Source organism: Neltuma alba, unplaced genomic scaffold, assembly GCF_004799145.2.
Source record: "Neltuma alba isolate B1F8T4 unplaced genomic scaffold, ASM479914v2 tig00003123_pilon, whole genome shotgun sequence".
NCBI classification, from domain to species: domain Eukaryota; kingdom Viridiplantae; phylum Streptophyta; class Magnoliopsida; order Fabales; family Fabaceae; genus Neltuma; species Neltuma alba.
In genome coordinates, this window is record NW_021633147.1 from 162644 (window position 1) to 189792 (window position 27149).

Genomic DNA, 27149 nt, shown 5'->3' on the forward strand with positions numbered 1-27149 from the left:
GCATTACTTATTCAAATTTTAAAAAATTAATTTACAAATCAACTCTTTAGATTTACAAGTTCTATTCTACACTTTCAAAATTTATAACTTAACAAGAAAAAAAGTACTTAAGTTTAACTGTAAATGTAAGAGGTTGACTCGTGTAGTTTAGATATTGACTTAGAGATAAGGTGCAAAAATACTCTGAAAATATGCATCAAGAAGTACTCAGGGGGTGTTTGAGTAAGAACAAAACTATAATTTCATAAATGCTTTTACAATATACGAAATAAATATGTAAAAGAATTTGTTTTGATTTGTGAAAAAGTGTTTCTGAAAAGTGATCATGGAGTGTTCCAAACACCCCCTTAATATTTGAAAGTTTTTTTGGTTTTTACCTCCTGGAAATATAATTTGCAGCAAATTTGTCCCAAATTTACCGTCACCGACGGTGACTAGTTATGCTGATGTGACACTTTAAGTGGCATCTAATATTCCAACGCAGCTGCCTAGTCATCTCCCCTCCTTTTCCCCTCTCTCTCCTCCATTGTCTCAGCCTTCATCTTCTCAGTACACACCACCTGCTCTGCCATTAAGCATTGCTCGCTTTGCATTACTCTTTCTCTTCTGTGACCATGTGCTCTTTCTTGCTCTGTACTTTTGCTCCTTTCTTTATGGTCTTTTTTCCCCCCTGAATTGTTATTCCTCTGCGTCTTCCTGACTAGTAGCGAAGGCCAAAAGATAGTTGAAGGAGGTTTCTTAAGAATCGAACTTTAACTTAGGTATTATAGTTAAATGCATCTGGCATCTAAAACAGGAAGAGGCTTTAAGCAATCTTTTGGTTCTTCAAGTTATGGCTTGTTCCTTCCTTTCTTCCCGCCTTGAAGTTCATAATGGCTAGAGAGTCACCTGGCTTTTTCAGAAACCTGTAAATGCTTCGCCTTGCCGAGTGAAATGTCATCGTTTAAATATTTTTGCCGTCTGTGAAATGTTCCCCCCCCCCGGGGGGGAGTTTAGGAGCATTTTATTTAATCTGATGCGCTTCTGCAGACTCTCTCTCTCTCTCTCTCTCTCTCTGTTTTTCCTTTCAACAATTTGAGGCGCTTTGAATTTGCTTCTTTAGCAAGTGGTGTGTACTGAGAAAAGAATGGCGACGTGGATCTTAGTAAAAAAAAAAAAAAATCAGTGGTCAAGGAATTTCCCATTAATTTGCATTCGGTGCGTGCATGCAGCTTTAAGACCTGGTCACTATCGTGCGCTCCTTTGGATTTTTGTAGTTGAACTGGTCGGCTCCGAGAGGATTGCGTCAGTGCCTTACGCTTTTGGTCTTTGAGGATTTCGCTGATGGTACGGTGAGGATCAGAGCGTATAGCGGCGGCGAGTAAGAGCGGGAAGATGAAGGATGAGACAGGGTGGAGAAGAGAGGGAAAAGGAAGCGAGATGACTAGGCAGCTGAGTTAGTACATTGGATGCCATCTAGGAGTGGTGGTCAACGTCAGTGGCTGTTAAACTTGGGACAGATTTGTTTCGGAACTACACTTTCGAGTATTTAGAATTAAAAAAAAAAACTTTCCCGTATTAGATTTCAGGATATTTTAATACCTTATCCTTATTGACTCATAAATTTATACATAAAATTTGAATAATTAAGGTGGGGCGTATTTAGATTAACAGTAGCAAAACTAACTTTTATTCTACCTGATTTTTACAAACATGAGTTAGAGTCAGTTAGTATAATATGATTTATACTCCTCCGATCCTTAATATAAGACCCATTTAACAAATGTAATTAGATTAAGGAAGTTAGGTAAGTTGGTTAATTATAAAAAAAGTGACACATTTTTCCTAAAATACCATAATTATCTTTCTTAATACCCCATCTCCCTCTTCTACTTGATTATGGTTGAGGGAGTATCTATAAGGGTAATTTAGAGAAATTGATAAATATGAGAAATAGGTCTTATATTTAGGATCAAAACTAACTCAAGAAGTGGGTCCTATATTAAAGACCGGAGGAGTATTGGATTGATGTTTATAAAAAGTCAATTTAAAAGTTAAATCTTGTTTGAATGGACAATGAAAAAGTAAGTTTAAATATAAAATAACTGAAAGGGTATGAGTTTTTATATAAGACCAAGTTAACTAATTTCAAAAGATTAAGGATATATATAAGTATTTTAGAAAAATAAATAATATATAAATATAATTTATTTATTTAGCTTTATTAATATGTTCAAATTAATCTATCGGGATCTTATATTAAGATACAAATATAATATATCATACTCGTACTTTATGTGCACAAAATTTGCAGAGTACCAATATTCCATGTGTATAAAAATTTATCAAGTTCTTCTTACAAATTGACTATTTAATAGAGATACTTTTCCTAATTTTTTTTGAATTTTATTATTTAAATTTTTCCCCCTTTAAATACTTTTATACATGTCAAATTAGTGGATTTGTTAGAATAATTTTGTCTATTTTCATTACTATTTTTTTTTCTCCCTCAACATTCTCCCCACCAAAAGCATCACGGATTAACTTCTACTTCCAATGAGCTTTTTGCCTAAAAGTTGGTTTGAGAAAAAACTAATCCAAACATTTGTCCAAGCTCATACTAGCCATTAATGCACGTCTCCCAAATTCAATCCACACTTGTTCTCCTCAACATCAATCTAAACACGCTGCTAAAAGTTAGGCTGATTCACTCACAAATTTATGAGATTTGAGTTGTAAATCTAATAAGTTAACTTGTAAATACAAAAATATTAATATTTTAACATGTGAATTTTCAAAGTTTGACTTTTTAATTTTAGGTATAACTCATAAAATCATGGAGGCTGATTTGTAGTTGAGTACGTAAATTTTCAATAACTAATGTAAAATTATACAAATTTATTTGCAAAATAAACGAGATTGACGTGTAATATGTAAATTTTTTTTACATTGAATAACAAGGCAATCTCTTAGATTTACAAATTCTCACCTAAATTTATGTAAATTCTAAGAGGTTGAACTCAGGCTTTGTTTATTTACAAGTCAACCACATTTGCTTCCATGTCAAACTTTTAATATTTATAAGTGAATTTTCGTAGGAAAATGCAACATTTTAATTTACAAATCCTCCTCTAAAATTTAAAAGGAAAACTTCGAAATTTACAAATTAACAAGGGCAAAAAATTACCTACGTCCACTTATAAATTTAGGATGCCTGAGTGCCGGACACGTAAATATTTTAAATTTAACTTATAAATATGTGACATTAACTTGTAAATATGAATCTAGCAAAAAAAGAAAAACCTGTAAATATGAATGTATTATTATCTAATATCAATGTTTTCAAAATAATCATTTGAGTTAACACAATTTTTGGTCTATTAAGTTTGCCCTTATTTTCGTTTTAGTCCATCGAATGTCAAATTATAAATTTTGGTTCTTCAGGTTTTTTTTATTTAAAACATTGGTTTCTATAATTTAATAAAAACCTGGATAATTTCGTTCTTGAACCAAAATCTATAGTTTAAAACTTGTGGGATTAAAATCAAGATGAACACAAATTTAAAAGATCAAAGATGATATTAGCCCTATTTTTTTGTTTTTGGGATAACTAATCTTTTTTTTGGGGATAAACTTTAACTTTTTTTTTTGGGCCTGAGGATAAACTTTAACGGACCAACATGGATCAACATGATGGTCACTGTCAGTCCACGGTTGCTGGTTGACATTAGTCAAAGTGGTGAATAATAGGAATATTTCACATTGTACCAAAAGAAATAAGAACATTTTTACAAATTCAAAAGATCTATTAATAATTAATTTAATTATTAGAAACATGTAATTTTTGATACATGTAAAAGGCTTCTTAAAGGACGTAACTTCTTTTGTTTCTTGATTTAGAGGTTTTCATATATATATATATATATATATATATATATATAAATATATATATATCAGACTTTACACACCCACAGACACATGGCTGCCCTTCTAATTTAAACGTGCACACGTGTGACCTCTTACTCGGAACGTCAATGTCAGTAACAACTAACAACTCAAGTCTGATACGAAAGTGAAAAGTTATTGTAAGAACAAGAAGAACGGAAACCAATTTGATTCCCAATATTTGATGCATTCACAACTTGCCCATGAAAATGGGGATTAATTCTTGCATTCTCACAAGAGATCAATTGAATTGATATGGTTTGCGATAATCCCTGACAGATGTAAAATTGTCAATGTCTATTCCATCAAGAGCTTGCTAGAAAACTCAGGTTTCAATTACACTCGTATTCTTAAAAAGTACATATTTTCCATCTCATTCAGCAGTACAAATGTCCTCAGTCATAATCACAAGAAATTCAAAACTTTCTTCCCGTCCGTGAGCTTCAATGGTTGTCATTCTTATCACCACAAAATAGTGTCCTGGCATTGACCCTCAGTTTCATCATGGTTCCTTAGCATGACGATCTGGAAAATTTCAGCCCACTGCTTCTAAATCAACATCTGCATCTGTCTCTCCATCTATCATGCCAGCCTCTACCTCACCCTCAGCATCTGCTTCCAATTGCCCTGCTTCCGGACCAACATCAGTGTCAGAGCTCTGCTTCTGGAGTTCATCTGGCGTCGGGGTTCCACCTTGAGCAGCTGGGACAGCAACGGCATCATATTCCATAGGAGTTGTTGATGCGTCAGTCCTCACAGCTTCACCATCAGCCTCAGCTGCAGGTGCAGCAACCTATTCGGAAAGGCAAAACTGACACTAAGGAACTCAAGTAACTAGGGGGAATCATTCAGAGATTGAACTTTGTTACAGCTAAATGTAACAACAACAACAAACTTTATCCGGGTTAGCTAAATGAATCACATGGCTCCACTGTAATTATTAATGACCAAATCTTGAGATAAATCATTAACCAAAAAGTCCTGTTCAATAAAATATTAAAATAAAACCATTGCTCCTTACTCTTTTTTTTTTTTTTTGGGGGGGGGGGGGAATGGGAGAAAAGCAGAGCAGATACATGCAGGTCACATAAAATACAGAATAGCATTACCGCACATAGCAAGATGGTAAACAAGAGAGTACTATGGAGGTCTGGGTCGAGACTATTGAACAGAGCCTGGCCCAAACTATGGGCCCATTACCTCTCCTCATCTTAACCCAACCCTAGTCAGTCTGTGTTATTATATCCCTCCTATTATATGATCAAATAAAATCTCTTTAGCATCTTTTATTTTCAAGTCATTGTATCTTGAGGATTGGGTGGCATGATTATCGCTGACCAGTCTTCTTATACTGTAACCCTTTTTCGTCTCCAGAATGAATGAGATTCATCTAAGTTCCTTCAGAGGCTGATTTGCAAGTTGCAGGGTGTTGGATCTGAATGACAAGGTTATTCATGCTCTCTTAATGGAGAGACTTGAAGACTTGAGAAGAAGCGATTGGCAGGTGGTTATCTCTCATGGCCCACTAGAAGTGCTGAATTGAATGAAATAAAAAATAAAAAGAAAAAAAGGAATTGAAGATAAAAAGTAACTCTTGTACTTCAACTACTAAAAGGATGATATAAGACAGGGGAACTGCTCAGTAATGATTGCGAAGACATATTAAGCATTGCAAAATGCTAAAGGAAAGAATCAAATTCTTTTGCTTAAACAGTTGGAGCCCCAACAACTACAAGAAGGGTAACCAGGTTGCAAATTGGAATCATGCTCATCGTAAAACGGACAGGGATAAAAATTCTCTTTTCTATTGGTCTGATATGCTAGACTAAAGATGTTTCAAAACAACACTGGGAAGCTGGATGGGGATTAAGAAACCTGATTTTCCTCAACTTGATGAACATTGCCTTTTGTTTCTTCCTTTTTAGCCCGTTTTGCTCTGTCATTTGGTTTAGCCTGATATTTAGATCGAACATCAGGGGGCAAAAGTTCCAGCGGCACGACCCCTTCAATGCCATGGTCTGTAAACTGCAACCAAAATCAACCTAGTTCATTGAACCTAAAAAGTTTAGGCAGATTAAGACATTGGAGGTTAAGTAATTTATCTTACCCTAGAAAATCCCTCCAAGTCTTGTCGAGCTGAAAAACGAAGGCCTTTCCAACAATAAACCTGCATTTAAAATAACAAAAAAAATCCTTAACATGCTTAACAGTGCATGATAATTTAAGTAGACCATTTTAAATTCATAGTTAACAATTTTATCATATATAGCTATATCATCTACATAACTCCTTATGACAGCTAATATGATAAAATCATGACGGCAAACCCACATATGAAATAACGCAGCCACAAAAACATACCAAATGATATCACTGGGAAAAAAAAAAAAGGCATAACAAATGAGTTCTATGAAATTTCGAAGAGGCATTCCTATCTCAATAGATACAGAAATCTAGGCGTAAGAAGTTAACAACTAAACTAGTAAAATGATTTTTTTTTTTTTTTCTTAATTGGTGATTGATCCGAAGGGTTTTCAACGTAGTTGCTTTACTGCTGATCATATGAAGACTAATGTGATTTCAACATCGAGAGAAACTTCCTTTTTTGGGCCATTGGAGGCTAAATAATGGGCATGGCTTATCACCCTTCTGTAAACTTTATCCACCTGTTGTTCCAGATGAAATATGAACTTAGGATCTCCAAACCAAATCACTGAGGTACCCTAGCTCTAAGCCTGTCTGTAACTCACTATAGGCTTGAGAAACAAAGAGAAGATGTGTACGAACGAGAAATCTAGCAACAAGAAGGAGGAAAAGGATTGGGCACATCTGAGTCACTCATAAGCAATTAGTTCGTTGTGTACTTTGGTAGAGCGCCACATCTGAGTCACTCATGCACATTCAAGTATTGGGCACAACTATTCAGCTTGAAATGGCAGAAACATGTGTGCAACCTTTTACTGTTGTGTGGTGGTAGGCAGAGAGATGTGGGGGAGAGAGCGAGAAGAGGTCAGAGAGATAAGACAGAGGTATGAAAACTGAGATGCTCATTCAGATTAAGCATAAGTCACTGAGTTTTCACAAATCTGCTAATCATCCTTCCAGATATACCAGTCATGAACTAATTATCCTATCTATTAATTTATTTATAAATCACACATCAGTAAACAACCCTGCCCCTGCCCCTGCCCCCGCCCCCAACTAAAAAGAAAAAAAAGAAAGGGTGGGGGGGGAACCCTCCAAAGGACCCTTGACTTTTAAAGGTCTGCAATAACAAAGGAAGGGTGCCAGTGAAAAGCCTTCTCGTCCAACAGTATACTAGCCATTGTCACCTTCCAGCTTTCAGGATTCTCATCAAGCTGAAAATAACGTTCACACTTGAGAAACCAGCCAAGAATGACATGTTATTGGAATCTTGTTAATTCCATCTTGCTGAATAGGAGTTGCGCAAAATAGGAATTGTATGGTATTTGAAAAATAGAAGGGAGTTTTGCATATTTTGAACAAAACTCAAGGAAAATCTGAGTAATTTACAGGAAAAAAGAAAAAAAAAATCAGGACAAGCATGTCAAATCTAATACTGCTTAAAATAACTAATGCAGTTTTAATCAGGGACCAACCCGGTTATTCTTGTGGTGATATTCAGCTTCAATTCCTGCTGATGGATCCATCTGTAATTTTAAAATGCAAAGGATTCAAGATTGATGTTCAGGTGCAAAAGAAAGAAAAATATAATCCCAATATGAAGAGGAAAAATCATTATAACCAATTCCTTGACGTTAAAAGGAAGGGGAAAAGGTTGGAAGAGAAAACTCAATGCTCGCATTAAGACTCCATAAGGAGATGAGCAGCTTACATCTTCAGCCAAAGGCTTCCAGTAGTCCGTAATGGAAGGAGTTTGAACACGCTGAGGATCAGTTAAAGCATTCTGACAATTCATGAAATAATGTAAGTGATCGGTTGAATTGGCAGCAGTCTACCCATGCTATGACTAAAAGCAAGGAATTAATTCAAAGAAACAACTTTCTTGTCAATCGGTCAAAATAAATTTCAGTCCAAGTGTACAATATACACTTGTGGTTTTGAGATTCAACCTATGCATAGAGTGCAAAAGGCACATCAAAGGGAATTGACGCACCTGGAAAATGGGCCAGCTCGGTAATATTTTCATAAGGTGAAACAAAACAACAAAAGTATGAACTACTGAGAAAGGGGCAACCGCATGACATATGCCATGCGGTGCATTTTGAATAAAGCCATAAGTTACACCAACTCACACGATACTTCCATTTCTGTACTTTTCCTACTCATCTACTGATTGATATTGATGGCTTTGTGTACTGCAGTGTCTTCTATTCAAATTACAAATCCCACAATTTTGATAACTATGGATCTACATAAAATGTAGCAGGAGTCGGGATATAAGTACACACTTCATAACCAGCTATCAAGCCATACTTAGGGTGGAGATTCCACAAAGCTGGCCTCTACTAAAGAAGAAGAAAGAAATAAAGAAACGGAATGATTCACATACAGGATTTTGATCTGCCCACCTCCACAACTGAGAAAGTTCTTTGTTGCCCAATCTATATCTTGGCTTACTGAAATTCAAATAAAGAACAAATTTGTAAGCAGACTAAGCACATCATATCAAAAGCACTCTATATTTATCAGCCAGCACTCAAGCACTCAAAAAAAGAAAATCAAAATAACAAGGAAAAAATGATGACAATGACGTCAATGATGATATGCTTTGAATGTGAAAATCACGAACTCCAAAAGACTAAGCATCATCCAAGCATGGAAAGACTAACCAAAGTCATATACACATTGATAAGATCACTTTTGCTGCCCAAACATATAAAAGAAACCCTAGAAAGATACATGAAAAGGGTAACCTTCCTTGTGTGGGTCAAAGTGTTTCACGTCAAAGCTCCTACCAGTTTGGAGAAAGGAATAAAAGACTAGGCTTGCTGTTAGCCGTTACTTTAGGGGTATGCGGAGGACTGTGTTATGCACTTTTTGTAATATTAGAGACATCAGTGTCTCCAGGGAGGGTCATGGATCATTTTGTATTGAGAGTTTAACGAGGAGAGGACTAGCCTCTTTAAAGACAGGAACTTGTTGCTGCTTTGTGTGATCGAACCTTGCTGTATCGCTTCTCTTTTCATCACAAAGGAGCTTATATTGATTATTAATCCCAAGTTCAGTAGTAGCCTCTTCTAACAGTATGTTTAATATGTTGATTAGTGAATTTTAATGATTTACTTGCAAATCTACGAAGTTTGATTTGTTCTGAAATTTGACTTGTTCTATGAAGTTTGATTTGTGCATATTAAACCTTGCAAGAGGTTGACTTGTAAATTTAGAAGTTTAACTCGTCAATTAACGATGTTTGGCTTGTTTTAATTTCTTAAAAATTATTTTTTGACCGGTCAAAATCACGTAGTGACCCGTCAACAGCCAATGCAGGTCAACATAGTCAAAGGCAAGGGGCATATGTGACATTTTAGAAGAGAAATTAATTACAACCAAGTCCAAAGGTATTTGATAGTACTTTAGCAATTTGCGGGACTCATTTATAAAATAAGGCCCCTTATTTGGGACTTGTATGTGATTTTTCCTTCTCTTTTTCATCTCTTTGCTTTTTGGCTTCTGATTCAGCCGGTAGTCGTACCAGATGGAATCACTAGCGCATGATTCATGCCTGTCGCAGCCAGTCATGTACAATCAACCTCAATTATCATCACTGCATGGAGCTCTGCACAAGATCTCCAAGGTGATTGTTCAATTAAGTGTTTCTTTCTTTCTTTCTTTCTCTTCTTTTCTTTTCTTTTTTTTTTTTTTTTGGGGGAGGGGCAATGTTCAATTGAGTCTTTCACATTGCACTTTGGACCGGTTTTCCAACAACACCAAGTGGCAAGTATCGACTCTAATACCAAATGACATATGGTAAAATATCTATTGTATTTAGAATCATGCTTGAACCATGTCACACCTTCTACATCTATTCACCTCCCTACTTATACAAATGGGAGTGCGGGGCTCCGCTAAACAAAACACACCTAACTGGCTACTAATTCAATGTAACAATATATTTGCATTATGTATTTTTATTTTCTATTTTCTATTTATTTGAATTTATTGTATTTTATAATATAAAATACATGTGTACTTTTGTCAGAATAAGAGTAGGTTCCATGCATTTATTTAGCTGCAGCTATTCAAACTTATAAACAGTGTGGCTCCTCATAGTCTCTATAGTTTATATTGATAACATATGTTATTTTTCTTATCCTACTTGAAGTTCTAAAATACCTTCAATCATAAAGTTTTTATCACTTTACGATAAAAACTAACTTTTCAAATAATAAGCATACCGCTTTTTGGCCCCATCTTGTACTGCTTTCTTCTCCATTGGTTGTTTTTCATATGGTGGGCATCCATCACGTTTCCACCATACCTAAAACATAAACATCATATATTTCATTAAATAGTCAATATAAATATTTAACTACTCTAGGTCATAAATTGCAATGCAGTGTTTCTGCCATTCTGCAAAAGACACGGGGAGAAGGAGAATTACAAGCAAGCTTACCCAATTCTTTTCTCGTTCCAGTATGTGCTCAATTTTATGAAGAAATGCTCTCCCTTTGGGAGGCGTTAGTTCAAGAAGCTTTCTAACACGCTCCTCACATGATTTTATCTCTTCTTTCTGAAATAAATCAGGAAATATATTGCACCAAGTAAACAGCAAGTGCTACCAATTTCATTTAGTAAGGCTTGACAGTACACAAGGTGGCAAAGACAACAAAGGAACAAGTGGTGAACTAAAGAAATACAGTTTTGCTCCTCCGTCAGATAAACTGTACTAACCATGCTTTCAGATGGCAAATCTTTGTCACCTTTTCCAGGGGCCTAAAAGCAAGTAAAATAGAAATCAGAAACTAATAATATGGATTACATAGAGTAAGAGACTATAATTAGAACATTCTAGGCTTCACTTAATAGCTTAAGCATTAATGAAATGGCCCTTGAACTTCTACGGCTAAGTATTCAGGACTCAAGTTCGATACTTGCAGCCACTCATCTCCTAATTTCAAATTAAATTCCAGCACAAGATCTGTGCCAGTGGTTTGCCCACTCTTCAAGCGAAGAAAGGGCTTTATGTGAAGAGCAGTTAGAAGGCCTTCACTTAAGACTTGAGGAGAAAATTATGCTTGACACATAGTAAAAATATATTTAGACTGTGTAGTCTTCAGAAAATTATTACCTTCAAATAGTCAAACAATATGAGACATTGGACAAGAATATGGCGTCGAAAACTTGGGTCTTTTAACTATTTGGCACCACCACCAGGAAACATGGGGGAAAACATAACAGAGAGAAGATTTAGAATCATAGCAAAAACATCATCCGAAAGAATCAAAACATACATATTTTTCATGAAGCATTGACTCCGCATCAAATTTCATACCTCTAGACCCATTAGCTTACTGCTAGTGAGATATTTTATGCTAAAATTAGCTGACTCTTCCTCCAAATTATTAGCACCCCCTTCTTCATCACTTAAAGGTTGCGCTTCAAAAGTATTCAGCACAACCTTTATATCAGGAAAATATATAACGTCAGACATCAAAAACAGAGAGAATGTTATAAAGAGAGAGTCAATATAAAACAAACATTAAAAAAAATAAAAATAAAGGACTACCATCAAGCTAGATGTGAATTTCTGCCACTTTGTTGGAGCAAGACTTAAGGAAGCAGGGTTAGAAAAATATTCCTGCACACAAGAAATTAAAAAACACATAAAATAACTCCAACGATTTCTTCCTACAGCAAAAGGTTAAAGAATCTAAATCTATAAACTAGAAGACCCCTCACAAGAAATTATTCTACGCCAGGACACCAAAAGAACAATGCTTGTACCCACTCAATTAATGACTTGAACGTCAACTTCTAAATGTAAATCTAAGAACCATGGACACTAACACAAGACAGGACACGCAATCCGTACAATACTGCAGATGGGGAAGGAATAATGTAATGCCCCAAAGTTTGAGTTTCTTTTCATCCATGATCAGCTCATGTTAGGGCTACAAATAGGGTGAAAGAATTCATTATTAACAATATTACTAAGAAAACCTCCAATCAGTGTAAGAATGAATGATTTAGCTTAGTTGATCACAACAGTACAGCGCACTAGAGTCACTGCAAGTGAAATCAAAAGGACAAGGAAAACCAGAAAAGAAATCAGACACGCTTCCTCACACTAGCATTCAAGAGGCTAGCACTCTCCACTACCCATTCCTTGCCTTCTCCTCTGTCCCCACTATATTTGTCAGACTTCATTAAAATGTCCCCCCCCCACTCTCACTGCCAGCTCATCACCCCTTCCGTCTTTTTGTTTTCAAGCTTAATCAGACTGAGTTATTCAGACCCATCAACATCAACACTGAAATATTGGGAAAAGGGAAGTGCCATAAACACCTTTTACTGACTCAACTCACATAGGATGCTAAGCCAACAATTTTCATTCAGCAATTATAAGAGAAAACCAGATTTCACAATTTAGATTGCAATTCACGTAAGTTAAATACTGTTTGTGAGAAAACTATCCATTTGGGAGAGTAAAAGACACATCTTTCAAGACCCATATTTCAGGGAAATGGCCTACCTGTAAGCTCCAGAAAGTCTTATAAAAATTGAAATCTATAGATATACCTGGAATAAAGGGGAAGAGAAAAAACAGAAATAAGAAGCTGGAATCAAGTGAGCAATCTTTACTGAGTCACTGATGTTAAGAAGAAATCAGAAAACCCGAAACTAGGATTGTGTGTTGAGGATGCACCTTCAGGAGGTTCTTTCTCATATTTTGTTTCATTTGATGTGTTAAAAACTCCTTTAATATTTAAGGCTGCAAAAATTCATCGAGCAAATCAAATGACAGAGCACTCAGGAAAGTAAACAAAACCTCAACTGAAGATAGATTTACAGATATGTACCTGAACGCTCAGATAGTGGGAAGAAATGCGCCAGAAATGTGAGAATTCGTCCACAAAAGACCACATCATTTGCCTATCAACATCAAAATTAATAATTTCAAATTGAGCTTTCATGCAGAAATTTGCTCCGCAAAGCCTTGTATCATATTGGTTTTCACACAAATTTAAAAAAGTATCATAAAATAACCCAGTTTTTGGTTCAGAGTTTCTTAGGGGGAGGGGAATGGGCCACCTTGTTTGGTTGGGAAAATGGACTTTAGACTCAATTTTTCACTTGCTAATCATGTGGGTCGGTAATGTATAGTGGAGTGATTACAGGAATAACTGTATGGTAAACTTTGACAAAGACATTGAACTGGAAACTGGAAAATAGAGTTGAAAGACAGTAAATTAACTCTCTTGTTTTAAATCCTAAGCATGCTACGACCATTACTAGGATTATTCAATCTACCTTTGACAACCTGCGAAGAAGCTGATTGCAGGTCCTCAGCATCACAAGCTTTCCCCGAGCAAAAAGCTCTTGCTGTATGTGATGCAACCATAAAAAAATCCAAACAGATACAGGTCATAACATGGTAGCTATGAAACAAATGTTATAAAAGTAAAAGAGTTAGTCACAAACAAGAAAGAAACTATATAATATATAAGCAACACTCACCTTTCCTAAAATATCTTGTTTACTCTCAATATACCCAAAAATGTCTTTGCAGTTTTTCATTGTAGACATTTCTGTCAAGTCTTCCAGCAACTGAAAAATCATGCCACCTTCAACATGTTCTTTCTCACAAAGATATAGCACTATATCTGAAAATGACAGAGAAACATTGATGACAAAAAGATAGATTTTTACAATTAATACAAGAGTATGGCATTAAAATAAGTCGAACAAAATTGGAACAAGGAACGATTAATGCATGGAATTTTCAAAAGCTAAGCAAGCATGAACCATCAAGTTGAGTCATCCCGAAAAAAAACTGTAACAGATGTCTGATCATGTATTAAATGTGCTGCAAACTTTTAATTCTAGACCCCTTCCCTTCTTTCTATTCCAACCATCCCAACATCACGGAATGGACAAGACAGGGACCAAAAACTGTCCTTGCAATGAAGCTAATACTAATATTTGATAACGAATTACCATATAAGGTCACAACTCAAAACCTTGAAAGCTAGTAATCCTGTTTAGCACTCTAGTGAATGAAAATCCATCTCCCATTCAAGAAAACAATAATATAACCATTGCTAGATGCCTTTTAATTGGAAATGTTTATCAAGGTGAAGGACGCCAATTAGACAAGGCTTTGCCATGCGAAACATTTAATGCAAAGTTCCAAATAGTGATACATTAGAGAGATAAGCTACTTATAAACCACCAAAATAGCTCATAGAATAGAACGTGATTGCTAGATATTATAATAAAGACTATTTTGAGGCCTTCACTTGATAGCTTAAGCTTTTGCATTGAATCAGTCCTTGCCACGATATCACAGCCTTCATAACCATAAGGTCAAGAATTTTGATCCTTGACTCCCTCAATCAGCATAAATTTTGATAAGCCAGGGCTTTCCCACACACTACATGCCCAAAAGGCTTTCATGTGAGCAAGCCAGCATTTGACAAAGCAAGTCATGGGCCTTCACAAAAAAATTTAAACTTTTGACTTTAACTAGAGTCCTCAACAGTATTTTAATTTTCTGTCAACACTAGTTACTAGCAGAATCCATCATATATCCTTCAACATGCATGTAGTATATGTAAAACAATCTAGGATGCTTAGCCCTTGGCTTTTTTAGTTTTTTTTGGGATTTAGCATCTATTTATTTCAAATTTCTCCAGTTTATTTGCCAGTTTTCTCTCATATTTCTATTATTTATTTACATTTTTGGGATAAACTACATAGTTCAATTACAATTCACTCATTAGAGTTCTAATTAAAACAATTCTTAGAAATATACACTAAACCATTCAAAATTTAAAAAAAAAAAATTGCCCACAAACAGGGGGGTTGTCAAACATAAGACAGAATAGTTTGGAAAGTTGAATCATGTTCTAACCAAGAAGACGAGGAATGTGACCCTGAGGTGTCTCCCTTTCATCCATGGATTGTCCATACTGCATTATTTCCTCTCCTGACTGCACTGCAGACGACTGTAAAAAAGAGCAAATGAGCAATGCAGATCATAGACATAAATCAGATGATAAAGAATATTGGCAGAAGAAAAAGTAAACAAATAAATGGAAGAATGATATCTGCAACACAACTTGAGGTCCATGAATTTTTTTTTTGGGAAGAAGATAACCTTTTTTTGTTTATGCTTCACTTTAAAGTAGACAAAGTGTCGCAATGGCATAAAATATTCTGCATTGACACGCTATAAAGAACCATTTAACAATCTAAGACTACTTTAATACTTGAATAGAGAAAATAAAGACAATTCCTAGGAGGCAAGTCTAGGTGACTAATATCAAGTTGATCAAAGAATATGTCATCACTAGATAAGCCTCAGCAAAGCGAAGGATTATAAGTGACTACGTATGATATTACTGAAAAAGGAAATATAAATTGAAGGTCAATATACCCCCCCCAAAAAAAATAAAAATAAAAATAAAGTAGAATTAGATCAAGGGCAAACAACATATAGTTGAATGGACTTCATAGAAGGAATGATGTTTACAAGGTCCTTCAAATTTGACTAATTCCCATTTTGATTCATTCCATACTGAAATAATGATCGAATCTCTCACAGGAAAACCTCTACAGTTTCTTCAGACTTCAATTCATTTGAAGCATACGTGAAAAAAAGAGGGAATTTCCACAACGCTGGCAATGGTACTTATTATATATATTTGACATGACATACTAAAATTAGGATATCGCTCAAAAATAAACAATGAGGTATAATGCTGATTTGATTTTTTTTTTTAATGATAAAACAAATGGATATTATCAATTCAATCAGTACAAGAAACTACAAAGACTAATATATGAACAAAGGCAGTAGAAAGGCATACCACTAGCTCTTGGAGCAGCATCCGTAGAATATTTTCCAGGAATTGATTCTCATCTTGAGCCAATTTTGTTTGCCTCTGTCAAACAAAAGGAGTTTTAAACTTGTGCTGTAAACAACAAATAAATAATCACTATTTCATAAACTAATGAAGATATTTTTCTCTCAAGATTACCGTTTGTTCCACAAACTCACCCCCCCCCCCCCAAAAAAAAAAATTCTCTTACTTATGGCATATTAAATTATGTGATTTAATCTTTTTAAACACAACGCATGGCTACACACCTCAAAGATTCAAGTTACCAGAAGAAATCCATAACTAATTGTAGAAACTACAAAACAGCATCTTTCATAAAAAAGCCAGTTGAAATCACAAGTACATCGGGCGGGCATCTATAATCTAGTTAGTAAAATAATGCTATTTTCCATTAACAGAAGAGGAACTGGAAACTCGAAAGATTGGATGAGAAGAAATACCTGAGGCTTAATCACTTCCTGAACAGTCTGCAAAGCAAAACTTTCAGGTGGGCCAGGCTGCAGTATGGCCCTTTTAAAGACGTCCTGAAAGTAACAAAATGAGAAGGCATGATTGCACTATATTGAAAACAGAATAAATGATAGCAAGGTTCCCCACAAATTTGGCCCTGCGCAGTGCATATATTTAATTTGACCACAATGTATCACTCAATAGGCGAAATCGAATACACAGGCATTATTTTCTACCGAGAGAAATAGAAGAACAAGAAAGAAAAACTTACCATACTAGAGATTCAAAGTCAATTCTCTTCAGCAGAGAAGAACCAACGATATGCTCAAAAGCTTCTCACTTTCCAGGAGCAGAGCTCCCAAATTCTAATTCAGAGAGAAACAGAGAGAGGGCGGGAGCTATCAAAAGCAAATCAAATATGCTAAAAACCCAGGCCCAAAAATAAGAAAAAGCATCTAAGTTTTCTCAGCAAACCAAACCAAGCATACAACGATAAAATAGGGTTTCTCTTTGCCAACGAAAATCAGAAGTGGTGTTTCGGAGCTCTAGAGGCGAAAGCAACCAAATTGGAGAAAAAGAAGAAAGAAAGGCGAGAGCTTGAAGGGAATGGGAGATTAAGATAATATGGAAGCGATGTAATGATAGGATGAAGTGGACTTTCAAACAGGCGAGCAGGAAAATTGTTCACAACCTTGGGAGTCCCAGTCTCAGTCTCACTGCGGTGATTTGCGGTTGCAAGGAGGAAGAAGGCTGGTGCAAATGATGAAATAAAGACTACCCCGTTACTTTAATTTGTGATTATTTTCTCGAGATTAAAGATGTTTTTCCCTTAAACTATTTACTAGATAACAAGTAAATATAATGTTTTTCAGCTCCAAAAAAAATATCAGTTTTTAATATAAAGCTTATTTAACTAATTTTTTAATATAAAACCTATTTAATTAATTTAATTGGATTAAGAAAATTAGGTAAGTTAGTTAATTATAAGGAATATGACATTTTTTTCCTAAAACATCATAACCATTTTTCTTAATATCCTCTCTCCTTCTTCTACTTAATTACTGTTGAAGAGGCATCCGTAAGAGTAATTTAAAAAAAATTGATAAATATAAAAAATGGGTCATATATTTAAGATCAAAATTAATTCAATAATTAAGTTCTATATTAAAAATCAGAGGAGTGTATATATATATATATATATATATATAATGCAGCTGTTAATCTTATTAGAAAAACTGCAATACTCCTATTATTAAATATATAAATAACATTATCAACAAGTTATTGATTCGGCAAGCCATCTCATTCCACCCAAAAAAATGAACATGAGTTTGAATATTGAATTTTTTAACTTCTGTACATGATGAAAATACGAATAATAATTATTTTTACTCTAAATCTATCATTCATGCAAATCAAATTAAAATCTAGACGATAACCTGGTTTATTTTAAATTCCTTATCCTGTATGTACATAATTAAATTTATTTACGACTCCCCCCCCCCCCGCCTTCACAAGTGTCAATGATCAAATCCACACTACCAAGTGCCAAGGAGGCCATAAGACGATAGCGTTGGCTTTGGGTTATGAATTGCACGGTCCATGAGGCAGCCCGAGATAGAGTTGAAAAAACACGCTGAACCTGTCAGGTCGAGCCTGTTTAGACCCTGAAATTATGAGGATCGGACTTGATATTTTTCCTTTCAAATGGGAAATAAGCTTTGGAGGGCCGAGGGCTTCAAAAGACCAGCCCAAGAAGGTCGTGGACCAGCCCTTTTAAGTCTTTTTATATTTTTTTTGTTTTTTTAAATTTTTTTTATATAATTCTAATGTTATTAATTTTTTACATTATTAATAATATTTCAAATATTTAGTTATTATTATCATTTTAAAATTCAATTTAGTGTTAGACAATTTTATTAGTTAATTTTTTTTCCCTCTTAATGCATCTCTGTAAACATCAACCTATTGGGTCCTCAAAATAATTTTATCATTTTTTTTTCAAAGCAAGTGGGACGAACTCCATTGTCATTTTTTCTTTTTGTTACCCTGTATCACAATAATCACTCATCTCTATGGAAGGGTACCATTCTTCTCATTAATCTTATATGGAGGAAGAAAAATATTGCCTTACATGAGAAGTGTGTCTCAAATCCTCTCAATGCTGCATAAGAGATAAAGAATTTATTATCCTTCTCTAATTTAGTTTTTAGGGGGTGTTTGGATGGAAACCAAACTATAGTGTCAGAAGTGATTTTACGGTCTACGAGGTAAATATCTGAAGAGTTTATCTCGATTTGCAAAAAAAATGCTTCTAAGAAGCACTTTTCAAGATATCCAAATACCCCCTTAGTCACGATTAGATTAATTCACATTTGGCTTCTTGCAACTATGTGCTGCATCCGAACCTAGTCATTGATACTAATGGTTGGATCATACTGCTACATATAGCCAAGGGCAAGAAGTGTGTTCTTCTTTGTTATTCTTGGGTGTGTTTTCAAGATCAACCTCACTAATATTTTTGATGGACCTGAAGACAAAAAAAATGATCATCTATTCAATTGTAGGTATTTTCGTTCCACTCTTTCATGAATCATTAAATCCCTCTCATTTTCTCCTGAAGCCCTATCACTACAACTCTTGGTGTCACTTAAGCAATTTCCTCAAGTGTCTAATCAAAGGATAGGCATAGGAAATGCTGTCTTGGAAGATACTTTGGCCTTTGTCCCTTTATCTACTAGTTTCGATATAGTAGTGGTTATTTCTTCCTCATTTGAAACTGCTAATTTATTTTCTTTGTTTCTTTTGACATTTTCTTTACGATGTACTTTATCTTTGGGTTTTAGTGTTATTTGGCCTTTTTAGTTTTTATTTTTTTTTAAAAAAGTGCTTATATTCCCCTAATAAATGTGAGAAAGGTTAATACTCGAAGACATATAACCTTTTTTTTAAAGTTGTTATTATTTTTTTCCATGATAAAATCCAAATTTTCATGTAGGTGAAATTGAAATCTTCTTATCCTTTTCCCTTTTGCAAATGAAAGTTACCTCACCATTTTTGCATCTTTAAAACACATCAATGAAAGTTACCTCAACAATTTTGCATCTTTAAAACACATCAATGTTATCATTTACAAATTTGTTGAAGGGTCTTCTCGTTTAATTCTAATTAGTGGTACCCTGCAAAAGGATATTTATTCATTGTTTCAATTTTTTTTCCAGTGATTCTCTCTATAAAATTAATGTTTTATTAATTCTTCATTCCTCTAGGTTCTATTATACTAATATAATTTTCTCATTTTATATAATTCATCCTTTCCATTTAAATATTTGTGATATACTACCTTATGTCCTTAATATAAAAGTTAGTTGACTGATTTGAGTAGATTAAGGAAATTTGTTAACTTAGTTATTTGTAATAAATAGGTGTTATCTTTTCTAAAATATCCTTGCTAATCAAGTATATTGACTAGAACTAATTTTTTTTTTTTATATAATAAAAGACTCCTCGTCAACATTCTGCATGACCGCTTATAGTAATATTACGATCCGAATCCAGTATAGGAAGCAACTCAAGGGGAGCTATAGAAATAAAATGAAAACCACGCAGAGCATCCAGTCCTGCTTTTGCTAAATAATCCGCAGCTTTGTTGGCCTCTCCATTCACGTACTCAATTCTAACGCTCCAGCCCCTGTTAAGAAGAACCCTAACTTCTTTAAGAACATTGAAGTCAGGATGGCTCTCATCCAATTCCAAGTTAAGTAACTCAATGGCGTTTGTCGCATCAGATTCCAGAATTACTTGACGGTGGCCATCGGCCCACAGCTCTGCCGTCAGTGCATCCCCTTCATCAAGTCTATAAATGAAGCCCTGAAGAAATTCTCCATCTCGGTTTCGAATCAATCCTCCACAAGTAGTACTCGAGATAAATATGAAAGATAAAATATATCAGAATCTTATATTTAAAATCAAAATAAAAATCAAACAAGTTTTTATATTAAAGTCTGCAGGTAATAATTTACAACTTTTTATAATGATATCTATAATTCCAGTAACGTCATTAACAAAAATTAGTAAGCAAATAACCTTTTGGGATTTTTTCAATATTCGTGGCGTGAATGACAATTTTTTTAAAGGTACTTACAACTCCATTAACCACATTTATCACATATTTTTTAAGTTCCTAAATGGAGATTTTTTCAACACTTGTAATATGATTGCCAACTTCTATAAAAATATTCACAACTTTATTAACATCATTAATCACATTATATGGCAGAGTTTTAAATTAATATTATTAATTTAATACATATTTTAATTTAATTAAATAAATGCATATTAAGTATAGAATGTCGTCAATGGTGTTAATATAGTTGGGAATATCATTACAAGGGTCTTCAATCGCTACCTTTTCTAAGTTTAAAAAGAGAATCGGATGACCAATAATAATATAACTAACCGAACAGCCATCAGATGTGCGTGGAAGCAAGAGAAAAGAGAAATAAAATCTTGCTAATTGCCAACGCAAGAAGATTACAGCATAATTCACCCTAGAGCTTGGCCGATTTATGCTGAGAAAATAGCTACCCTCTTTGGTTACCCTATAGCATAATTCAACGAGGAGACAAATTGTGATGAGAAAGTAATGAAAACTTCATATCAATGACTGGAATGAATACATCAAAGGGATGTCATGGAACATGTCTTTTTCTCTAGAGTCGGTAACTACAAATGTTATTGTAAGGTACACATTTTCGACAGCACAAAACCTTGACCATTATCATGGTATAAAATAGCATACAACCGGTTCTCAGTCCTGACAATCCAAAATGCAGGAAGGAAAAAAAAAATGATGTTATTACCATTTATACAGGGCCGCACAAGAAAACGATGGTGATAATGCAGATTAATATGAGAACGTACTGCCACATGTTCCTCTAAGTACTAGCATTCAATCCAGTTTCAGCTTGACGATATCATGTGGTCTGGCCTGGTCTTGTACATGAAGACATTACATGCTAAACCATTGTTTATTGAACCACGTCCCTTTCCTAGGAAAACTCGTTGCAAGTGATCACATATAGCACTCATCTAATCGGCTTTTATGAAGCTGAAATGCCGGGTTAACCTAGGCTCCACAGCTGCATTGCATACCTGCCCACTTGAAGCATAAATATAACCAACGTTACTCCATTATTGTTTGTTCATATCAGCTGATGTACCGCTGCGAGTAATATAATCTCCTTTCAGTCTTGCTTTTGCCTAGCTCTGTGAATTCCATTAGCATCTTCAAGGATTCCCCAAGAAATCTTGCCCTTTCCACATGCATAAACGATGTCGTTCATAAACATCAAGATGAAAATATTGCTGTTTCGTAAATGATCTTCCCCTTCCAACCTCTCAACCTTTTTCTCTCTTTCGTAATGGAACAAAGCGGCAAAGCAGGTTACCAAATCTTCACTCTTCAAAAGATACAATTTTGGTTTGCAACCGCTACTTGCCCCAGTTTTCGTCTTCTGTTCCAGAAGTAAAATCAATATCCATGACAATGGTTACTGCTCTTATACCTCGAGTTCCTCAGCTGGGCCTGATATCTCGAGGTTGTTCAATCCAGCTTCGCATAGAATTGTTGATTCTAGTGCAGTTTCACAAAGCGCGTTGTTGCCATCACATTCATTTGATCCTGAATAAGATGGGAGAGAAACAGGCGTCTGAGGCGGATATTTAGATCTTTAAATATCTCATTTTAAGCCCGGTTTGAGGTCAAAGGAAATTGAAAATCATAACAAAATCCAATATATGGCTTACCATTAATTGTAGCACGCGTTTTCAGATCACACTAACTGGATAAAACAAGTCCACCGTAATTTTTTGGTCGAGAGCACCATGGATAAAACAAGTTTGAAAACCCTCTACAATCACTTACAAAAAGTGTTTTTATGCAAGCCATCATACTTACCTCGTATATAGTAAAATCACTTCTAAAAAGCTAATTTAAACACCCCTGTAAATCATATTATCTAACCTCTTGGTCTTCAAGATAAACAAAAGCCACATTCCTAGCTCCTGATGCAGCTATTCACTAATCTTTGGAACATATCCTTCTTGTTTCAGATCATCATAGAGCAAATAAAGAATGTCATAAATATCATTAGAATCTTGATGCAAACCATCACCTGCGAGAAACTCATGAAGTTGATTCTTGATCTCAATCCAGCTACAACCAGGAGTTTTAGAGATGCCCTTCTGTCTCATCAACATTCTCATCCTTGCAGAATCATCCCGCCTATTCGAATTTTCATATATTTTTGATGAAATAATATAGTTCCCAGAATTCTGAGGATCCAACTTCAGAAGCAGCTGCATAACCTGTTCGCCTATTTCTACATTTTTTAGCTTTCTGCAGGCACTAAGTACAGAACCCAATACAACCTTGTCTGGTTTTTCGGGCATTTTCTCGATGAGATCCCAGGCTTCATATAGATGGCCAGCACGTGCCAGAAGATCCACCATGCAAGAGTAGTGCTCAATTTTTGGAATCAATCCAAACAATGTGCTCATCATATCAAACAGTCTATAGCCTTCGTGGACAAGGCCTGCATGCACACATGCAGAAAGCAACCCAACAAATGTTATATCATTAGGCTGCACAGAGCCACCTTCTCCTGCCATGAGTTCAAACATTGACAGGGCTTCCTTGGCTTTACCATGAGAAGCAAGAGCAGATATCATTGCATTCCAAGAAGCCTCATTTTTTCTGGGCATTTCATTAAAAACTTTCAGTGCATCCTCTAAACTCCCACACTTAGCATACATATCAATCAATGCAGTGGCTACAAAAATATCATATTGCCATCCCTTTTGTGAAGCATATTCATCAATATTTTTCCCCAAATCCAAAGCCCCAATGGAGGCACACGCTGACAGCACCGCTGATAGCGTGATTTTATTTGGATCAATATGTTCCTCTCTCATGCCATGAAATAGCATAATCGCTTCATCTGCCATTCCACTTTGAGCATATCTGTCACAATCAATTAGCAGAAAAATTAGATAGAAAAATTGAGATAAAAATTCACGATATTAATAAGAATAAAATGTTATCTCCATTTAGTCCAAGATGCATATCCATACACCACTGTGTAAGCTGATGCTCATGCAATGATTTTGGTTTACTTGTTCAGACAATGTTGCCAAAGTACTAGCAAGTCATTTGATGAGAATAAATCACATGAAGTCTGATATGAAAATGTGAATGACCAAATTGTTTGTTAGAAATAAGATAGAAGTAGAGAATAATCAAACCCAACCAAATGATAGAACTAATTAATGAACAAGTTTAATGACAATACTTACCCTGTTATCATGGCATTCCATGTGATGATATCTTTCTTAGCCATACTGTCAAAGGTCCTTCTAGCAGATGCCAAATCACCACACTTTGCATACATACTAACTAAAGCAGAACCTATATAAGAGTTCACAGTCATTTTGTGTCTCACGACAAACTCTTCTACCAACCTCCCCAAATCTAAATTTCCTAGCTCTCCACAGGCGCCAAGAACGGAGACTAGAGTCATTTCATCAGGTTCAAACCCAGCATCCCTCAATTCCCCAAATAACTCCACTGCTTCCTTTGCATAACCCAGTTTTGAGTATCCTGAAATCAAGGAGTTCCATGAAACCAAATCTTTCTCACTAATTTCATCAAACACCTTTCGTGCATAACCCAGTTCATTACACCTGGCATACATGGTTATCAATGAATGACTTATGTAACTATCAATGTTTAACCCAAATTTAATCACAGATGATTGGGCGGCACGGCCGTGATTAATCTCCAACAGGTTAGCACAAGCAATGAAAAAAAACGGGAACGTGAAATTGTTGGGCTTTATGCCCAAGAACTTCATCTGGTAATAGAAGTGAAGAACAAGAGGGTACTCATGCCATGTGGTGGCTAACCCACGAATCATGACATTAAAGGCGTAGTCACTGGGTTCAGAGATTTGAGAGAAAAGAATAGAGGCGTAGGTGAAGTCTTTGAGGTCAATGCTTTTCGAAAGTAAATGGTTGGGTTTGTGAATTGAATTCACAATCATTTGGGCATGAATTTGTCGAAAGGGTTTAGTGAATGAACATTTTTTCAAAAGAGATAGCAGCTTTTCAGGAAGGAATTCTGAGTGACCTGGAAGTACAGGGGTGATTTCCAAACTGAGATGGCGGGAAAACAAGTGCGAGTGAGCTCTGGTTTTGAGCATTATCAATTGCCGAAGTTAAAATTGATCAGCAAGAGACAGAAACACGAAAGCTGATTGGGAAGCAATCAACTATACAGCCAGCATCACTTCCCAAAAAGAATATTTAGATATGTGAAACGAACCAGCAATATAGTTTTCCTAGACATTCAAGTTAACCTGTTACAGCGTTAGTCTTATTGAGATGAGGAGGAGGGACAATTGTGTTCTCTGAACCGGAAGCATAGTAAGTAGTTCCTAGTGCAACACATAGCTACAAGAATGAAGAAGCATCTCCACCATCCATTGATTGGTACTCTTTCGCCGCCGCTTCAACACTTTCTCTCCACTATTCCCGCCGTAGCCGAAAGCCCAATACCGAAGACGAATAGCCGGGACCCAGTAAAGCCCAATAATGTTACTTGAAAATACAAGTTATGTTTTTCTGTTTCGGCCTAATGGTACAAGTTCTGTTAGAAGCCGCCTTAAGAGCAAGAAAAGGTGCTTGCCATGCCCATATGAAATTAATGAGACTCTTCCCGACTTCGGGAAACAAGACCAATTAAGGCTCCAGAGCTTAAGCTCACGGGCTCAGACGGCCGGCAAACCATATAATTTCAAAGAAACAAAAATAAAACAATAAAACTTACTTAATTACAATTGAGGTTTTTTTTTTGGTCAAAAAACTGTTACCTTCATTAATCCAAAAACAGGGAATTAGCCAATTCCCTCTCTACAGTTAGACTTGTCCTGCTCAAGAAGAGAAAAAAGAGGGGATGGGGGACAAAGAACCCAGCCTAAAGGACGCATCCCCTTACAACCTGATTTGGCTAGCCAATCAGCTACCAAATTACAAGATCTAGGAACATAGGACAAATGTAAATTTGGGACAGAAGCAAATACATATTGCAGTTCCGCCACTAGCATTTCTACCTTCCAATCTGGACAAGAAGCATGACCTTTTACAGCTTGCACAAGAGGGAGACAATCAGACTCCACGATCAGCTGCCCAAGATCTCTATCCTTGCAGGAGAACACTGCTTTATGCAAGGCCTCGACTTCACTGTAAAAAGCAGAAGATGCAGTACTCTTTTGGCAGCACAGGTCAACTACTTCTCCTTGAGAGTCTCTCAGTACGAAACCCCAACCACTATGGCCTGTATCTGCAGAAAAGGAGCCATCCACATTAAGTTTAAGACAAAGGTTATTAGGTGGAGTCCAATTTCTATGCACTTGGTTCTGATGAGATGAGGAAGTGTCATCATTAAACCACTCTTTTGCACGCCATAGTTCATGAACCGCAGAAGAAGCAGAATTGAGAACCTAAGAACAATCAACTGGCTTATGCTCAAAGATTTCACAGCACCTAGCTTTCCAAAGATACCAACAAATATAAGCTAATAAAGCTTGTAAGTAGGGTTCATTTTTAAGTTCTAGCAAGACATTTAAAAGCCAATCTTCAAAGCGAGTAATGGTAAGGTCATCAATAAGCAAAGCAAGGGGAGAAGCAAACCAGACTTTCTTGACCCAGCTACATAACAGCAAACAATGCTCAATGGTTTCAACACTACAATTACAGTTCACACAAATGGGGGAAAAAGCACATTTTTTCTTTAAAAGGGCTTCCCTGGTCGGCAGAGCTTGAGAGCATGCCTTCCATAAGAAGTGTTTCAGTTTAGGCTGAATTTTTAAACCCCAAATGAGTCTCCATATTTCTGGTTTGGTTGAAGAAGAGCAGCTAGGAGTTGCTTTCTTTTTTCTACCTTTATGAGTTTGGAGCCATCTATAACCCTCTTTGACAGTATACTGGCCATTGGGACACAAAGTCCAGATTAGCTTATCTTGTAACTCCATTCTAGGCAAAGTAACACTTAAAATAGCCTCCTCAACATAACGTGGTAAGTTTAGGTTCTCAAGCTACCACTTCCCTTGCTTTCTGAGATTTCCTACCTTCCAATTCTTCCAGTCATCTGGCATACTTTCCATAACCAGTCGAAAATTAGCTATGGAAGGTATCCACGGATCCTGCCATGCCAGCACCCTATCTCCCTTACCAACTCTCCAATAAACATTGTCTTTAAAAAGGGCTCTACCTTCCAGTAAACTATTTCAAGCCCATGAAGCCCTTCCTCCTTTTTTAGCATCTAAAAAAGAGCAATTAGGATAATAAATTCCTTTAATCATATGAGCCCAAAAAGCCTAAGGTTCAGCCAAAAGTCGCCAACATTGTTTGCCAATTAAAGCCAAATTATAATTCTGGAAATCCTTGAATCCCAATCCCCCATCTTTCTTAGGTCTTGTTAGGGAATCCCATGCCTTCTAATGTATTTTCTTTTTGTTATCAGTTTCTCCCCACCAGAAATTGGAGATGACACTATCTAATTCTTGGCATGTTTTTTTAGGGTACAAGAAGCAAGCCATAGAATAAGTTGGCATAGCATTAGCAACTGCTTTAATTAGCACCTCCCTACCAGCTTGAGAAAGGAAA

The 27149-nt window shown here is 35.7% G+C and overlaps 2 protein-coding genes across 3 annotated transcripts; both read right to left on the bottom strand.

Moving 5' to 3' along the window:
- Positions 1-4312: 4312 nt before the first annotated feature.
- Positions 4313-17148, bottom strand: LOC114740355 (THO complex subunit 1). The gene is made up of 22 exons (XM_028928498.1): positions 16904-17148; positions 16696-16789; positions 16415-16498; positions 15942-16016; positions 14984-15077; positions 13588-13733; positions 13381-13452; positions 12930-13002; positions 12776-12841; positions 12602-12648; positions 11636-11707; positions 11402-11527; positions 11198-11263; positions 10801-10842; positions 10523-10639; positions 10305-10387; positions 8459-8525; positions 7781-7852; positions 7545-7595; positions 6032-6091; positions 5800-5949; positions 4313-4717 (listed from the first exon to the last, which is right to left on the bottom strand). The coding sequence occupies exons 2-22, from the start codon at positions 16696-16698 to the stop codon at positions 4460-4462; spliced, it is 1824 nt and encodes a 607-aa protein (XP_028784331.1). The 5' UTR covers positions 16699-16789; positions 16904-17148; the 3' UTR covers positions 4313-4459.
- A 4107-nt stretch (positions 17149-21255) lies between these two features.
- On the bottom strand, positions 21256-24822 carry LOC114740354 (pentatricopeptide repeat-containing protein At2g34400-like). Of its 2 annotated transcripts, XM_028928496.1 has the most exons (3): positions 23781-24822; positions 22601-23448; positions 21256-22107 (listed from the first exon to the last, which is right to left on the bottom strand). In XM_028928496.1, exons 1-3 carry the CDS (start codon positions 24683-24685, stop codon positions 21986-21988), a joined length of 1875 nt encoding a protein of 624 aa, XP_028784329.1. In that variant the 5' UTR covers positions 24686-24822; the 3' UTR covers positions 21256-21985. The 2 variants fall into 2 exon arrangements, with proteins under 2 accessions (XP_028784329.1, XP_028784330.1); XM_028928497.1 differs by lacking the exon at positions 21256-22107 and having other exon boundaries at positions 22256-23448.
- Between the last annotated feature and the right edge of the window lie 2327 nt (positions 24823-27149).

What these genes read in the sequence shown, in the direction of transcription:
- LOC114740355 (XM_028928498.1), bottom strand. An exon ending in GGTGGGCAGATCAAAATCCT is followed by an intron (nt 7,853 to 8,458) that starts GTATGTGAATCA and finishes ATGAATTGTCAG; the next exon opens with AATGCTTTAACTGATCCTCA. An exon ending in ACTTGGAGGGATTTTCTAGG is followed by an intron (nt 5,950 to 6,031) that starts GTAAGATAAATT and finishes TTTTGGTTGCAG; the next exon opens with TTTACAGACCATGGCATTGA.
- LOC114740354 (XM_028928496.1), bottom strand. Translation starts at nt 24,685, where the DNA reads ATGCTCAAAACCAGAGCTCACTCGCACTTGTTTTCCCGCCATCTCAGT. An exon ending in TGGAATGCCATGATAACAGG is followed by an intron (nt 23,449 to 23,780) that starts GTAAGTATTGTC and finishes TGATTGTGACAG; the next exon opens with ATATGCTCAAAGTGGAATGG. An exon ending in ACTTCATGAGTTTCTCGCAG is followed by an intron (nt 22,108 to 22,600) that starts GTGATGGTTTGC and finishes CATCTTATTCAG; the next exon opens with GATCAAATGAATGTGATGGC.